This window comes from Eurytemora carolleeae, unplaced genomic scaffold (assembly GCF_000591075.1).
Source record: "Eurytemora carolleeae unplaced genomic scaffold, Eaff_2.0 scaffold1121, whole genome shotgun sequence".
Taxonomy (NCBI): Eukaryota; Metazoa; Arthropoda; class Copepoda; order Calanoida; family Temoridae; genus Eurytemora; species Eurytemora carolleeae.
In genome coordinates, this window is record NW_019397010.1 from 1156 (window position 1) to 18587 (window position 17432).

Below are 17432 nucleotides of genomic sequence, written 5' to 3' on the forward strand. Positions count from 1 at the left end.
TAAAGTTTGCAAAATGATGACGATACAATTCTTTATCTGGGAGAATTTTAGAGAGAATTTCACTAATGAGGTTTGAAATGATTTTTAACGTGATTATTGAAATCTACTCTGGATCAAACAATTTTTGAAACCCTGAACACTTTTATTTATATAAGATGTGCTAACAGTTTCTGCGCCTGGAAAACAAAAAAATCAGATTATATATAAATATTAATAAACATGGAAATTGTAATTTTCTAAATTTTTTTAATTTCTCCGTTTTAGCTGTTTTATTAATACATACTTATATACTTATACTTATACTTATACTTAATACTTATATTATAGAGTAAGTCTAAGGAAATGAGTTTGTGTTAAAAACTCAGTTCCTTTATGTCAAAATTTTGTTTGAAATAGCTTTTAAGAAAAAGGTATTTTTGTAAAATTATTCTTGGAAGAAACTCTATATTGTGAATGTACATATACAATTTACAAATCACAATTGTGATGTATAAAAAACTTTTAGAAATAATAAGAAATTAAGATTTAAGTTGTGTTATGAACTTTTTTCTTAAAAATACCAAAAAAAATGAAATGTTTTTTTAAGATTACTGTGCACATGTAAGAGTTATAAGGAAACCAATTCCATCCCATTTAGTTTTATGAATTGTTCCAGGGGGGTTCGGGAAGACCTGCCCCACATTTAGATGCAAATTATTATGCATAAATTGCTTTAAGAGAAAGTAGGGAGCTGGGGTGACAAAGAAAGATTAAGAATAAAACAAATGCAGTGAAACGTCAAGAAAAATTATAACTTTTAGGGTGAAAATATCCTTTTCAGATGTGGGGATTCATGCAATCTTATTTTTTACATATCCTCCTATACTTTTGCACCCCGGAGTTAATACGACGCAAAAATTTAAAACTTTATGATGTAGACTTGTAGGACTTAAGTATAGAGAGTGAAGAGACTGTAGAGATGTTCCCAAAGTCCCGAAAGCGACCAAAGCGCAAAAGGTAAATTTTAAAACAAATTTTTAATACCCGCTGCAATAAATAATTGCTTTTATCCCCCCCCCCTCTACGAAAACGGAATCTTTAAAAACAAACAATTAAAAACAATTAAGATTAGTAATATAAAATTAACACAAATTTGTTTAGATTAAATTCGAAATATTTCAAAGACGACATTTATACTTAGGTCAATGAACAGTAGAAAGGCTAATGCACGCGATAGTCATGAGAGCGGACTCTGGTGGCCAATTCTAGAACTATTATTCTGCCTAAATACCACCTAGCTATTTCTACTGCGCATGTCTGCTTCACTAAATATTGGGTTCTGCGCATGCGGCTCTAGTCACGTGACCAGATGCTTTGTGAGCGCAATTTCCAGGTATACATTACTCATAAGAAATTTGAGTATTTATGCGATAACAGGGCAGAATTCTCTTGTGATTCCAATAATTATCAAGTGCAAATAAGTTCTCGTCGGTTTTATCTTTAATTTAGCCGCCTTGAAGGCGTTTTTATTCGTTAAATCCCTAGTTTTGCAAAGCCGGTCTCCCTCTGCGCAATTGCAAGATGGCGTCACTCCTCCGAAACATGAATATAAAAACCCTCCCGTCATGAATATTTCGTTTTTTTACAATTGCATAAGCAATATACATACTGGATTCCTATTCTGCAACTGATAAGGGAATTTATTCATGATTAATTTAATGATTTATGTGTTTTTAATCATCAAACTGACTGCTGTTCCTGCGCAATACGCGTTTCAGTTTTTGTTCATTTTCTCCGTCTTTGTCAAACTTAACCTAAATATATGGCAAGTAGTGATATATTATATGTTATCTATTTTTGTATTGAAGCGGCGGAACCAGTTATTGTTTTTGAACTGTGTAAGCTCCCAACTGCAACGATAAATTATATTTCATATGACGAAAGGAGCTGTTTAAAGCAGTTCTCTTTAAAATATCACACAGTTAAGAAGTATACACCCTCTCTTCATGTTATATCGATTTTTAATTCAATTCTTTTAAGCGGATGTAGGTATATTCCTAGTATACGATTTTTGGAACAATCAATCTACAAGTGAAGACCATATTATCGTTTACAGGCCCTTGTACATACTGTATAAAGAGTTCTAAAGATGGCTAGAGGAGGGGGGACCGGGTCCCGCACCAAACAAAAAAAGAAGTCTGAAACCCCACAGAACGGAACCGTTAACGGGCAAACAGAATCTGAACAGAAACAAATGAACAAACTTTCCAAACACAGAAAACAGAAGGTAAAATATTTTTGTATTTATTTGTTTCTTCTAAACTGCGTATCAGAAGTAAATTCTGTTATGGTAGTAAAAACCACGGCCCGCTTATAGATGTGATTCTATCTATCGATCTTTACTATTCTGGGCTAGCGTATATGCAATTTACTGGGGATTTTTTTGAATCTCTGCATGGTGTATCTAAGGTTTCAATCTAAATTTTTTTTTATTCTGGCCAACTTCAATTCTATATAAATTATTTGTACTTTTAAAAAATTAGAAGTGAAGTTCAGGGTTCAAATTAGAAAACGTTGATAGATCTTGGGCCTTGGAGTAAGCAGAAATGAGATACTGAAGCTAAAATGAGCGTGTGAACATAACTTTGCCCCCGAAGAGTTGGGTAGCATCAAATGAACTTTTTTATGAGATTTCCAAAATGTGGTCTGTTGTTTATGTACCTAAGAATTGAATGAGATATTGAGCAATTTGTCTTAAATTTAAAGTCTTAAAAGTATAATATATTAATAAGGTTGTTCAATTCGAAGTATCAACGACAATTTCTTAGATACAAAGAAAGAGGATAAATTGTACAAAGTTTCAGAGACTAACAATGTCTACTTTACTCCTTTGACAACTATTAACTTTACTAAAACCAGAGACAAATTGTAATCCCTGAGTCCAATTTCTAACGTACTGCATGAAACCCCAGCCATAAAATTATATCCATACGATTATATACTTACAAAGTTTTAGAGATTAACAATGTTTACTTTACTCCTATGACAACTATTAACTTTACTAAAACCAGAGACAAATTGTAATCCCTGGGTCCAATTTCTAACGTACTGCATGAAACCCCAGCCATAAAATTATATCCATACGATTATATATCTATGGTAGTAACTTTCATATTTCATTAATTTGATATTTTAAGAGTTTTGGACAACATTTCCCCAGAACTAAGATTAAAAAGAATTTGTAGATTTCTCATTTTTAAATATTACATAATCCATAAGGTTGAAAGAACACTATCTTTAAAGGCATTCTTTAATTTGAGATGTAGATTAAGAATGTAACCAAATTCATCTTGAAATTTATCTTGAAATTCATCTATATTTAACTTGAAACAGTAATACAGTTTTGTGTTAACTAGTTGCAAATTATATGACCCCCCCCCCCCCATCTATTTTCCTGTAGATGTTGGGAATTTTTGCGCGTAATAGATATTTATTAAAAAGATTTTATTTTCTAAATTAGAGAAGATAAACAGATTTTTGGAGACAAATTAATTTAAGTAAAACGTGATTTTTGATGTACAATCTTAAGCTTTTTTCCCCTCCGAGCTTCAACAATTATTCCCGGGGGGGGGGGGGATTTTCAAAATGTATACCCCTTAGATGTAGATCCTTAATGATTTGTTTTAATTACATAGTCAATCCCAATTACTATTTAAATCACTGTAAAAACTGTTCACATGACGTGCAGAATCCCGAGCTAAATATTTGATTTATTTCGTCACACCCCCCGCCCTTTAATAATGGTTAAATAATGGCTCAAACCACGTGCACTGCACATTCAGGTTAAATAATGGCTCAAACCACATGCACATTCCTTTAATATTTATTTAAATTACGTGCACAGTCCCTTCAACATTTGTTTAAATTACGTGCACAGTCCCTTTAACATTTGTTTAAATTACGTGCACAGTCCCTTTAACATTTGTTTAAATTACGTGCACAGTCCCTTTAACATTTGTTTCAATTACGTGCACAGTCCCTTTAACATTTGTTTGTTTAGGAGGAAGCTCCTGCTGCTCCACATATAGAAGATGAACCTGTCAAGGAGGAGAAGGTTTCAGTTAAACTTCAACCAACCAGTGATCAGCTTAGGCTGGCTCATCTCACACAAGGAATATTTCACGTCGATAACTCTTCACTTTAATTCTAGTCGTTTTACGCTATTCGTAAATAATTCCCCCCCCCCCTCAAAATAATGACCTCCCTCTCTCAAAATGGTAGGAAGTTATAAGTTTTTTGTTTTTCGGTGTGGATTTCTGGAAAATTTAAATTTTATCAAATTATTTGTAAATAGATTCCAATTAATTAGGAGAAACAAAAATACATGATTACCCAGAGACTTAAATTTTCTTGAAAAATCTTCCCCCACCCCCACTATGTTGGGAAGATTTTTGTGGAGCGTCTACTTTCTTTTTAGGATTTTATCCCCATTTGGGGGAATTCAATAATTTTACAAGTGTATCAAGTTAATTTTTCTCTTACTGAAACTAAGTATCTAACGTGACAATATTAGACTCAACTCTGGATCCTCAACAGAAGGGAAAGATCAGTCAAGTGATGGACTTCACGGGAAAATCAGGAAAGACGAGATTAAAACACTAATATAAAGAAATTATATCTTCATTCTCCCCACATCTAAAGTCAATCGTGAAGGTTTTCACTGTCAGTGCTATCGTTTTCATGATGGTAATACGACTTTTTTACCCTAAATCAACGTCTCTTTTTAATAAATTATTGTATTTTTTATTTACACTTGAAACTTTTTTAAAATTATTTTTGACTGGATTTCTCGCCCCTCTTTGGCATCCCGCATTCGACTTTAAGTTTTGCTTGAACCCTATTAATTGTCGAAACTCTTAAAATCTCTCGATAAAAAATGACTTGGCTTAAGTTAACTTTTAGTAATAAGTTTAACTCGTTGTATTCAGAGGATGAAGTTGCTACAGCACTGTACGACTGCAGTTGGGACGCACAGAGAGCTATAGAGATGCTGCTGGAGGAAGGTGGAGATCTTGGGAGTTGGGAGGAAACGGGTAAGAAGAAGAAAAAGAAAGCAGACAAGGATGAGAAGGACACTAAAGAGAACGAGGACTGGGACAATGACAATTTTGAGCCTAGCTTGCGGCAGGACGGAGATAACAGAGCAGTAAGAGGACGTGGTCCTCCTCGGTTTAAACGAGGCGGAGGTTTAGCTCCCGGAGGGAGTAGACAGGACGCGGATCAATGGAAGAACAAAGAGTTTGCCGAGAACGAACGAAATTTTGAAAGTGGGCGGGGTCGAGGGGGTGGTAGAGGTTTAGGCCCACGGACCAGAGGAGGAATGCCACCAAGAACGCGGGGTAGAGGAGGTGGACCACGACAGTTTGGTGGACCAGGAGGACCTGGACCTTCAGTGGGAGGAGTCACACCACCTGATTCAGGACCTTTCGGACAAATAGATACTTGGGCACCAGTTGGGGAAGAGAACTCAAGGCGGGGGAAAATGTCAAACAGAGATGCCTTTGATAATGCTGGTAAATATTTGATTTTTATTTATTTAACCTTGTAAGGGAGTGTTCGTGAAATTTTATGTTGCTCGTAAAGAATACTTAAATAACCTATCTGCAACTAGTCCAATATTATTTAGACACCTTTTTTCTTTAAAAAGCTTAAGTTATAAATCCTGTTCCTTGCACACTAAGTCGTGATGACAAATCTATATATAAATTTGGCTTGTCTGTTTGTCTGTTTGTCTGTTTGTTTGTTTGTATCCAATAAACGTCAAAACGGCTGAACCGATCGGGCCCAAATGATCTATTGAATCTAGATTTCTAGATTGTTGTAATAAGAGATCTGCACTCAATTCTTACGAATGTATGATGTCTTATATCTGTAACGCTTGTTAAATTGTTATATGATATTTTGCACTTTGCAAAAAGTTTAATCTTTTATATGTGTCTCAAAAGTTAGCAGGAAGGGACTTAATCTTAGTTTTCTAATTATGTTTTCGAAGTCTGAATTAATTGGTTTTCGTTTGTTACTTGATTTATCGATTGAATAAAAAATAATGCAATCTATCTTGATTCTAGGCAACTGGGGCGACGATTTTCCTGCTGCTGAAGATTGGGACAATGATGAATATACTGGGTCTTTATCAGACAGCAAGGTTGGTTTAGTTCATTCTCAGGTACAAAGACGTGTACATAACATAACATACTGGTTTGTGTAGTTCATTCTCATGTACATAAATTCTTACATTACTTTTGTTTCATATCCTGTACATATGAGTTGAAACATTTGAGATAGAGCTTAAGCTATGAATAACCTGGTTTAAATTCTGATTAGTGAAAACAAGATGTGGTTTCAGCAAATGAGTGAACGTGTTGTTGTATATTGTACTACGGTTACGAAGTTTCCACCTAATTCATCTGACGAGGACTCTTTAAATTAAGAATGGTATCCCCGATATCTATTAGTAATCTTCAAAACTAAGTCTTGTAAACAATAACATTTTTAGAAGTTTTACGTTCTGGAATAACAGTTTTAATAAGTTTCTTGCACTTTTGGGTCTGCATCCGAAGATTTTGGCTCTACAACCGAAAAGATAGCTCAATAATCAGATTACGATTTTAAATGGCACCATCGCCAATATTAGGTTGACAAATAATCCATTTTATTTTGAAATAATAGTTTAAACTTTGTTTGAATTTATTTAAGTTTTTATTTCCCTTCTAGGTATTTACTCCGAGTGGGTCTACTGGTAAAAGTGCAGTTGGTGAACCCGTTGTTCCAGCTCCAGTGGGTACAAGTGCAAACAACAGTCTCAGCGGTGCTGCTTACGGTGCGTCTATCGACCTAACATCGTTGTTACAGAAACCAGTGACACCAGGTGGTTCCAGTGCGGCCCCTGGGGGCCCTACAGGCCCCCTTGGCACTTCTCTTAGTCAGTTCAACAAGGTGGCAACACAAGATCTCAAGACTGCTATAGGTATAGGCGGACCATCCGGTTCTAAAGTTGAAGGTTTAGCTCCGGGATACGGTAGCTCAGCCCTTAGTTACTCCTCAGGAGGTTCCAGTCAGTTCTCAGCCGCTAACTCCGGTAGCAACACTTTCGGTAGCTCTGCTCCAGGTTCTGCATTTAGTCCCATCAAACCTGCGGCGGTTACAAACGGAACCACGGGATCCAAAGCCTTACCGAGGGCAAGGTTGCCACCGCCGAGCAAAATTCCATCTTCTGCGGTAGAGATGCCCGGAGACTCTTTATCCAACCTGGATGTTCAGTTTGGAGGGATTGATCTGCAATTTGGAGCTAACAGTGAATCTTCGTCGACAGTTGGCTCAGGGTTCGATTTCTCCGGTGGAAGCGGACTCAGTTCTAGCACTAAAGATTTGGAAGCCAAGTACAGTATTCCGGTTTCAAGCACTGATAAATCTCTTGATTTCAAGCCTGGCTCTTCTGCTGTCAAGGATGTAAACCAAAGTCTGAGCAGTGCACTGTCTGCTGCTGGAATTAAACCCAGTGGTAGCACTGATTCTGTAGGGTATCCCAGTAACCCTAGGGCTGAAAACAAATCAAACTTTGCACCCCAAAGATCCCCCGGACCCCAAGTAGAGAGGTCCAAACCCCCGGCTGTGACGGATTCCTTGGGTGGATACAACAATTCTGGATATCCTTATCAATCCTCAAGTCAGTCCAAATCTAACAATCAATATGGACATCAGAACAACCCATACCAGAGTAACAGCAACTACGAGAGACAGAATAGCTCCGGATACTCAAGTACAAACGGTCTCAGCTCTAGCTCCTATAGCGGAAGTGTGGGTGGGTCCGGATACAACAGTTCCAGCGCTACTCCCAACAGCAACAACTACTCCTCGTCAACGACTAACAACGGTAGTTTGTCCAACAGCAATTACAACAATTACAATGTTCCCGTGACGTCATACTCTTCCTACAACAGCGGAAACAATTCCTACAGTTCTAAACAATCTTCTAATAATTACAACAACACGACTTCTCATTCCCAGTTCCCAGTCTCAGAGTCTACTACTACCCCTTCATCCTCAGCTGCAGCAGGTATACCTTTAAGCCATCCTTTCTTGATATTTGAAAAATTGATGAAGGGTTCTTATTTTACTTTAAATTCCCCCTCGTGTTTCCGAGGAATTGATTGTTCTTTTTTTGTTCTCCTAATAAATCATCAAGTATCCTGAGATGGAATTTAAAGAATTTGAGCCGCGGTTTAAATCTGCCAAAACCCGGGTTAAATTAAGCGCCGGCTTAAAAACTTGAAACATTTGATACCATTTTGAGTGGAACCAACCATATTTAAGCCGCGGCTTAAATTTAATCCGCCGCTCAAATCTTTAAATTCGGCCACTGAATTCATAAGATTTAATCAAATTTATTCCAGGGGAAAGAAGGGAAATGATTTTTAAATAATTTTTTTTCTTTTAATTTCTGAAGTATTAAAAGAGTTGAAAATAATTCAACAGTTCTCTTCAATTTCTATTTAAGTTTCTCGGATGATTTTTTCTTGGAGACTTTTTCTTTATCCCGGTTGAGTTTTCTTTCTTTAAAGATCTTAATTAAAATCTGAACTTATTTTTTTAATTTATCCTGGTTGTGTTTTCAGTCTTATATTGAAGGAGTAAACCAATCTTTTTCAATTGAACACTTTCATGGTAGTCAAATTACGAGTTTAAAACGTTTAAAAGATTTTATTGGTGTGAAGATCAAGACGTAATCAACGTCTTGTTTTTTTAGCCAAGTTTGACACGAATGTGACAGGAAGCGGATACCCAACCAACAATTTCGGTTTGGCCTCCAGTGTATCCTCTAAGATGAGCGTGAACTCCAGTGGGAGCAGCAAGATGCTGCCTAATCTCCCTCCTGGAGTAGCTAATCTTATCCCGCAGTACATGATTAATGCAGGAGCCGGTGGAGGTTAGTTTAAACCTTACTCTAACACAGGGGTTTCCACTTTCCTCATTCAACTATTGTTATTTAAAGGGGGGGGGGGGGGTACAAGTTCACATTTAGCTGGAAAGCATTCCCCCATTGTTGATACTTCTGAACTAATATTAAAATAAAAACGGCAATCTTTTTAATTCTAAAAAATATATTATTATCATATTTATTCATTGTTACACCTACGCAAGTTGTTTTTATAGAAAAACTTTCTACGTCACTTTTCCTCGAGTTTTCAGTGCTCATGAAGGGGCTTTAGCTGTATTATAATTAAATTTTAATTCGATGATACTTAAGAGCGTTGAAGAATTACATGCTCGATCAGAAATCTGGATGGTAAACTCGTACTTAAGATGATTTGTCCATGTCTTAAAATTTCACGAATTTTCCCTTGAAATAATTTTCCCTCTAGGATTTCCTGCCTACCTGACAGGTCTTCAGCAGCCTATGTACGGGTATGGAGGTGTAGGGGCGGGACCCCAGTTAGGAGGTGTGTCCGGTCAACAGCTTGAAGATTTAGCAGCGCTGCAGCGCAGCACCCTGGCTAACCTACCCCAGTTGGTAGGTAGCGGGGCTCAGGGAACCAACAGCAAGGGGGTGAGATAAGGATACTTCTAGGCATGCCATACACAAATATTACGATGCATATCGTTTATTATTGTAAAGCAGCATGTCCGATGTAATTAAACTTCTGCATGCCTTATGGCTTATACAGATATTGGGGATGGTAAATGATATGTATGTAGGAAATACATGTTGCACGATGAGAAAGAATGTTTTTGTTTTGATCGATGCGCGATATTTTTTCCCGTTTTACCTAGGAGGATCTTTTTTAAAGTTTTTTTATTTAAAAATACGTCGAATTAAGTAACTTTGTTGTTAAATTGTTTTAATTTTTTTCCTTCAAATTATGACAGGGTTTTTTTTTCACATAGTCTCTGAAAGGTTCATTGTTTTCATTTTATCCACGAAATATAGTGTTTTAATTCGAGATAAATCAAGAAATATGTTTTGTTTGTGTCAGGAGATTAAACACAGATGTTTTTTTAAATGCTGTGTTCTAAATACAATACATTAGCTATTATTCCAAACTTCATGTTTTCTCTGTTAAAATGCGTTCATAGTGGATTATATAATTCACGGAGAATTGATAAGCAGTACAATCATTCTGATTCTCTATATTGCATCATGTAATATTTCTATTAAGAGTAAACAAACCTTTTATGATATTGGATTCGGATTTAGTTTGCCTTCAATAGTTTTTTGAAAGGTTGGGAGGATGTGATACTGGAACCGTGGGGNGATGGTGCCCCTGAAAAAATTCTCAGATGTTCGATACATTTTTTAGGAAGCATTTCTCTCACATCTGGGAATTTTTTTCAGGGCCATCCTAGGGGGGGGGTAATTTTATGATAAGGGGAAATCAATATATACCACCTAAAACTGATTGCATGCTCTAGATGTTTTTTATCTCAATATTTCTTCTTTCTCTTTCTTTAATTACAGTATTGTACTGTTACTAGATAACTGTACTAGTCCAGTATTGTAATAATTAAATTTGTGCATTAGTCTTACGATGGTAGTATTTTACTTCTATATACTGGAACTGATCCAGTGTACTTTATTACTTGAGGAACCTTTAAAGCAGTGTTAATATTAAGTATAAAACAACAAAAAAATGTTTTTTGAGTTCCTATTTTACCATTTATTCAGTATTATTAAAACTAACTTATTTTTATTCTTGGTTTTTTCCTTTTAAATAAGTTCGGGTTTTATCTTTCTTACTTTTACTGTACCGTATTAATTAAATCTGGAAACCCAGGCGCATGATTTCTATATATATAGTTTCCAAATACTTTTCGACGATATTTAAAAAAAGTCGAATCGGAAATTTTTCTTGGTGTATCTTTTTTCTCTTAAACATTATTTGAGCTTATAATAAAACTATATTTGGCTTAAATGTTTGACTTAAGCGCAAACTTAGAATTAAGCCAAGTTGTGTTTAAAAAGATATTTTTGCATGCACGTTACGGAGACAATTTGTTACATTTATTGTAACTCTTGTAATTTTCAGCGACCTTACATTTATCGAGTGTCTGACTCACAATATCTATATTGTTATTCTAGCTTTAAGTGTTCAATTCTGAGATTTTCCTCGACTGTTTCTCTAGCAGAAATCCATGCCGAGGTTATAATGCAAGGAAAGTTGATTGCAGTTGCGTATACTCTGCGTACATATTGAAACCAGTTCTCTCTGGGCGGAATTTCTAAGCAAGAATAGATGCATCAGTGTTCGCTTAGTATCCGTATCCGAGGAGGATAAAAGCATTAAATTTTGATAATTCACATAATATGACCTGAATATTTCATTGATTTTGTATGTGAAAGATGGATCTCATGTCAGGCTTCCACATCCGTCTTGTGTTTACATTACAGCCCAGAGACGGTACATTGCAGTACAAAAGATGCGCACACCTCTGAATAACTTTCCTTGCATTATAACCTTGCCCCTGCACAAGTCACTTTCAAAGAGAAACTACAATTAAAATCAGTGCCGTAAGATATCTCATAAATTCTTGGACCATACAAAGGTCGTGAATAGAACATGCCACTCAATAAATGAATTGCATTAAAATTATGTTTACATTTCCTTTAATGCACTTAACTGAAACTGCGAAATTTTATTTATCTGAAATCAAAATTGTTTTCAAAATTACATCAATTCAAAGAAAAAGTCAAAAACAGATATTTAAGATCTGAAAATAAGATGAGAGGTTTCTTAATCCTACTCATGCATCCCTAGAACCTTGACGTTTCAAATAAGAACTAATTTTAATTTCAAATTCTTTTTTTCAGCCTTCCAATCCCGGATACTACGATCCCAGCTCAGCATTTGGAACCGGATCCAGTCTTGCAAATAGTAGGGGAGACGCAAACTCATTCAGCGAGTCTAATAAGTTCGGCCAGACGGCCGGCTCAGCTACAGACAGTACTTCGTCACCTGTGCCAAGCACAGTAGCCGCCGGTCAGCCTACTGCATTCAACGCTCTAGGTAAATATGTTTAAAACGTCGATAAAGTTTTTCATTTAGTTCCGCCGCGCAGATGTAAAGTGAACAAAACATGGATTTATGTCTTAAAGTTGTAACTTCTGATCTTAGTATATAGGAATAGTTGTATATCAGGTCAAATTTCTGTGTTTACAATGTCTTAAAGTATTCAACAAAAGTCCGCATTTAATGAATTTAAGCCGCGTCTTAAATCCGCATGAAAACCGGTTTCAATTGAGCGGCGGCTTAAATCTTGAAACATTGATAACAGTTGTAAGTAGAACCAACCATATTTAAGCCGCGTCTCAAATAGACAATTAAGTAAAATTGGTAACAATGAAGATACGGATACAGTCAGTATAGTTGTTTTTACGTCACTGCACTGCTCTGGTGAAATTTCCATTTTTAGTGACAGACTTAATATTCGATAATAAAGACAATTCAGATTAAAGTTTCGAGTTTGAAATTAGTGTAGTATAATGGTTTTTTAAAATAACTTGTTATTTCATGTTCTTCACACTATAAAATGGGATTGGAATTGGGTTACATTTAATATAAAAAACTTCATTTCATGCAGTTTTCAAAATCCTATTGCCACCTATTGATCTTGATAATGGACTTCAACTTAAAGTGTATTGTGGTACTTTACTTAATTTCTGATACTATGACGAGATTAAAATTAGTTTTGATCAAGAAATTTAAGAGGAACTCGCATAGCATTATTTAGTATAAAAGTAAACGGCAGTGGAGAAGTATATAACAACCTCAGTACTGTTTATATTTCTCAGATTCGGCAGTACATTTGATTTCTTAATATTAAAAAGAAGAAAAGGAAATTTCTCTTGATTAAGAATTTACCACGCACTTCTGTTCTAGTCTAACTTTCAATATAATACTTACAGCGTCGACTTTTGCTGCTGCTCCTACCCAGCTGCCCCCTGGATACGCATATTTCTACGGAGGAATGGCTCCTCAACTTCAAGCTGCGTATGGTCAGACAGGCGTATATCCTACGCCTCATCCAGGCATTGTTCCAACAGCTGCTGGAGGCACTGCTACTACACAGTTCCAGAAGCAGTATCCTTCAAGGTAAACTAAACTTAGCATTTATGTCATTATATTAACGTAAAATCAAGGGACCCTCCATTTATAGACTGGCATGTACGATTTACAACAGTACACTTTATGCTTAGTATTAAGAATGAAAGAGATAACAACATTGCAGATTTCTGCTACAGAAACAATGGACTAAATTATCAGAATCACTTATCAAGCTAATAAAAGACAATTGATTCCACATTTTTTATCAGATAGTCACTAAGTTGGTGTTATAGGAAGGCAGTGGTCTTTTTAGCACTAAAAACTTACCTCTTAAGAAAAAACGTACCTTAATTAATTTAAGTATCAAAAAATTTAATAAGGTTCGTACCATACCATCTTTTAAGTTGTATTAAAACTTATTAAAACTTAATCCTGCGTTCTCGAAAACGTTATATTGAAAGGATCGAAATTGCATAATTTCTTTATATTGTACTCACTGTTGAGGGTAAAAAATAATTCAATATCTCACCATACACATCGTATTATTCAGAACATCGGATTTGGGAACTTTAGAATGGATAACCTTTAATCCCAACTACTTAATCCGAAATCCACTGTGGAAACTTTTAATTTTAGTCCTTAATCCACTCTTTTTCTCTCTCTGTGGATATCCGTACATTGTTTTCTCTAATGAGACTGCAGGAGTATAGTTCGTAAATTTTATTGACCAATGACAGCCTTGAAAATAAATTCTATCCCATGAGAGAAATCGGCAATTTTTAGAAAATAAAGAATATGTTGTCGGCCATTTTGTTAACTAATCGGTGAAGAAAAATATTTAATAATAGGTTTGAGATTCTTTTTTAACCAATTTTAACAAATGTATTAATAAATAAATGCGTGAGAAATTAAGGGAAAGCCCTTCCAGCCAAGAAAACGAACAAATCTGGCGTTCCTAGAATCAAATTTGTTGCTCTAGCCTCTAAATATTTTATCTCGAGACTAACATGATCTCGAGATTATGTTAGTCTCGAGATTAGCAAAAAGAGAGGATTAAGCAATAATCTCGACTTTCACCATTCTAAAGTTCCCAGCTCTGGAAAACTACTGTTAGTACACAAAGTTCTAAAGTGTTCTATCCTAAGTTTGAAGCAACATCATTTGACACTCGTAATACAGTACGCATCCATTCATATATTTGTTTTGTCTGTTTGTTTGTTCCCATTAAATGTCAAAATATCTGAACCGACCAACTCACCATCTCTGGGAAGCTGTAAGACTGGTTTACAAATTTTGAAAATCTACCAAATTGAACAGAAAAATTCGCTAACGACTTTTTAATATTGGAGTACGATCATTAAATTGCGACTTAAAAATAAACCAATAGAAGCTAAAGCTGTTACTTTGGGACAAAGTACGCAATGACATTAACATGTATTTCAAAATTGATTTTTTTTTAAATTGACCCCACCCAATTGGTTAAATCTAACAGAACGTTTTGTTGCAGTTATAACAACTACGATTCTCTGTCTATTGGACAGAACAGCTCGGATTATGGGAAATCCAACTTCGCTACTCAGGCAGGACAGGGCAAAGCAAGCAACTCGAGCACTGCAGGTATCTTACTCACATGGGCGAGGTTGATGCGAGATTTAACATTTCAAAAAATCGATGTTTTTACAGAGGGTTTAACATTTCCCCAAATTATCTCGATTTTCGAAGCGGTGTGGAATAAAAGTAAGGAAAACTTTTCATCTCTTGATTCATTTATTTTTTATCTTAAATCAATCAATTTCCCCGGAAGCTATAATTAGGCGAAAACCAACAAATCAATAATCGAAAGTTTTTTTTTAATAACGGTTAGATATAATTTTTCTTTAATTGTATTTTCTTATTCCAGGACATTGGTACGGAGGTGGTGCTCTGTGGTAAACTGAACACCTGGATAAGCTAGGACAGATCTAAACAAAGACCCGGAGTCCAACCCATCTCTGGATCCTTATCTCCTGATCAGAACTTCTGGTTTGATCTGTCCCCCAGCTCTGCTGCTTTATCTACCATGACTACCATTATGGCAGATCACAATCTCCTGGGATTTGTTCACCATGAATCCAACTATGTTGGATTAATAATCCTGACATCTGGAACCCTTCCCCCCCCCGTCACCCTTTTTGTATAAGATTCTTGAAATTGCGCTCTTTTATAAACTAAATGTCTAAAATTATAAAAATGTTTATATTTGTCATTTAGTTGCTTCTACCAATATTAAGATAGTTGCATTTTAAGACATCAAGTATGTACTTCGCAGGCTCACATATATTCAGTATATTCAGTACATAAACTGGTCACGCGAGTGTACACAAAGCCGTTGAGAACATGTACACTGTGCAGATATATTAGTTTTGTCGCGTGTTTGGTCAAACAATGTGGATTTAGATTGGTCGGCTTTACTTTCAAGTTAATTGATAGATTTAAAGTCTGGTCATCTCTTTCACGTTTACATTTCTTCAACATTTATTGATTAAAAATTAAATAATAAAAGTAGATAATTTCAATTGTGTTTTTTTTTACTCGACTGTTCGGTTTACATTTATCCAAATTAGTTACTCCTACTTTTCAACGGATGTTGGGGCGCATTATTATCCTTATATATGTGTTGAATTGTATTAATACTGTGGCATTCGTAATGTAAATTTGAGGGAGCAACTGTAAATTCAATTATAACTATTTTATAAACTTTTTACAGTTTTGCTCTTTTCAAAATACCAAAAATTAAGTGTTGATCGTGAAGCATATGTACCCACCACGATCATTTTTAGTCTGTAGTTTACCCAACGGCAGATAGGCTAACAGAAAAAAATTGAAAAATTAAATGTTCTTTTGTGTAAAAAAAATGTAAAACGTGGAATTAAGCCACACCAAAACTATCTGTCGTGAGGGTAGCAGGGTGCAGGATTTGTTGTTGTTCTAATGATAAACTACTGGGTTGGGGACGTTATACTAATCACTTGTCTGTCTGCCCGGTCTAATTACGACACGGCGTTGATATTACTTGTTCGCCTGCGCTCAATTGATCTAAAGCGAGCTTGTGATCTTATATTTTACCGATCAGACTAAATTTATTTTCTCTCAACCTGTAATTGATTCATGCTGAAAACTACGTTATTCTAGATTAAATACATATTGATGCCACTATTCTATTGTAATTTTATCGTGGAGAATGCTGAGAATCTTAAAATTGTAAATTGTGTTGTAACCATTCTTTTTGTGTTTAAAAATGTAGAAAATGGAAATGTGGGATTACATGATATAAGAAGAGAGAAAGTATGATGGAAGCTGATGAGATGATTTGCTAATTAAGTTGGACATTTCAAGGATGTGTTCAGATATTCCTGGTTGTATGTAAACTCAGTTCAGAAGACTTGAGGAAACTTGTAAAAATGTCGTTATGACGCTAATGTGAACTGATTTAAGAAGTATCTGAACTAATTGATGCATTTAGTGAACGCAACGCAGGGATTCCTCCAAAATTTGTCGATTGTTTTAGCTGAACAAAACATTTTATTCGAAATTAATTGTAAGATGTGATAATTCATATCGCGTTTGTTTTACAACTTAAGGTAATGTTACTTCTGTCCTACAGCATTTCCGTCCTACAGTAATTCCGTCCTACGAAATTTCGGACCTACGCAACATCGGACCTACGACAGCTGTATGTCGGATGTACATTATATTTTGTTAATCCCACCTACGGAGGAACTGCAGATATTGTCGGTATGTAGTTGATCGAGCGCTGCTTCTAGGACAGGCTATGGGGCCGAGCGCTGCAGTTTTAGCTGAGGTGTGGGGTTAGGTTAAAACACTTAATGTGCGTCTGACCTACAGTAAGAGTGCAACCAACTTAAGAAAGCTGTGCAAGCGACCTACAGTAGGTCGGATACATTAATTTTTTTGTCCATCCGACCTACCAAAGTTGTGCATCCGACCTACAAAAGTTATGCATCTGACCTACTAATGTTGTGCATCCGACCTACTAAATTGGTGCGTACGACCTACTAAGTACTAAAGTTGTGCATCCGACCTAATAAAGTTGTGCATCCGACCTACAAATATTGTGCATCTGACCTACAGAAGAGAGCAAGCGACCTACAGTAAGTTGGATACACTTAATTTTTTTAATGATGTGTGTATCCGACCAACAGCAGCTTGAAGCTGCTAAAAAACCACGTGCGGGTAGGTTCGAAGTATCTTTAGGTGGATGTAATAAAATCGAATTACTTGAAAACTGAAAAGAATGGAGGGAATATGATGATGGGAAAACTGACAAGAATTGAATGAAAGTCACGAGAATGG

General features: G+C 35.7%; 1 protein-coding gene across 2 annotated transcripts; it reads left to right on the forward strand.

The window, feature by feature from the left end:
- The first annotated feature begins 1281 nt into the window (after positions 1-1281).
- Positions 1282-16274, forward strand: LOC111711077 (protein lingerer). 2 transcript variants are annotated; one of them, XM_023485326.1, is made up of 13 exons: positions 1282-1372; positions 2096-2266; positions 4040-4151; positions 4553-4618; positions 4968-5552; positions 6108-6184; positions 6754-8095; positions 8786-8965; positions 9402-9586; positions 11846-12041; positions 12941-13127; positions 14587-14696; positions 14980-16274. In XM_023485326.1, the coding sequence occupies exons 2-13, from the start codon at positions 2129-2131 to the stop codon at positions 15009-15011; spliced, it is 3210 nt and encodes a 1069-aa protein (XP_023341094.1). In that variant the 5' UTR covers positions 1282-1372; positions 2096-2128; the 3' UTR covers positions 15012-16274. The 2 variants fall into 2 exon arrangements, with proteins under 2 accessions (XP_023341094.1, XP_023341095.1); XM_023485327.1 differs by having other exon boundaries at positions 9402-9550.
- Positions 16275-17432: the final 1158 nt, after the last annotated feature.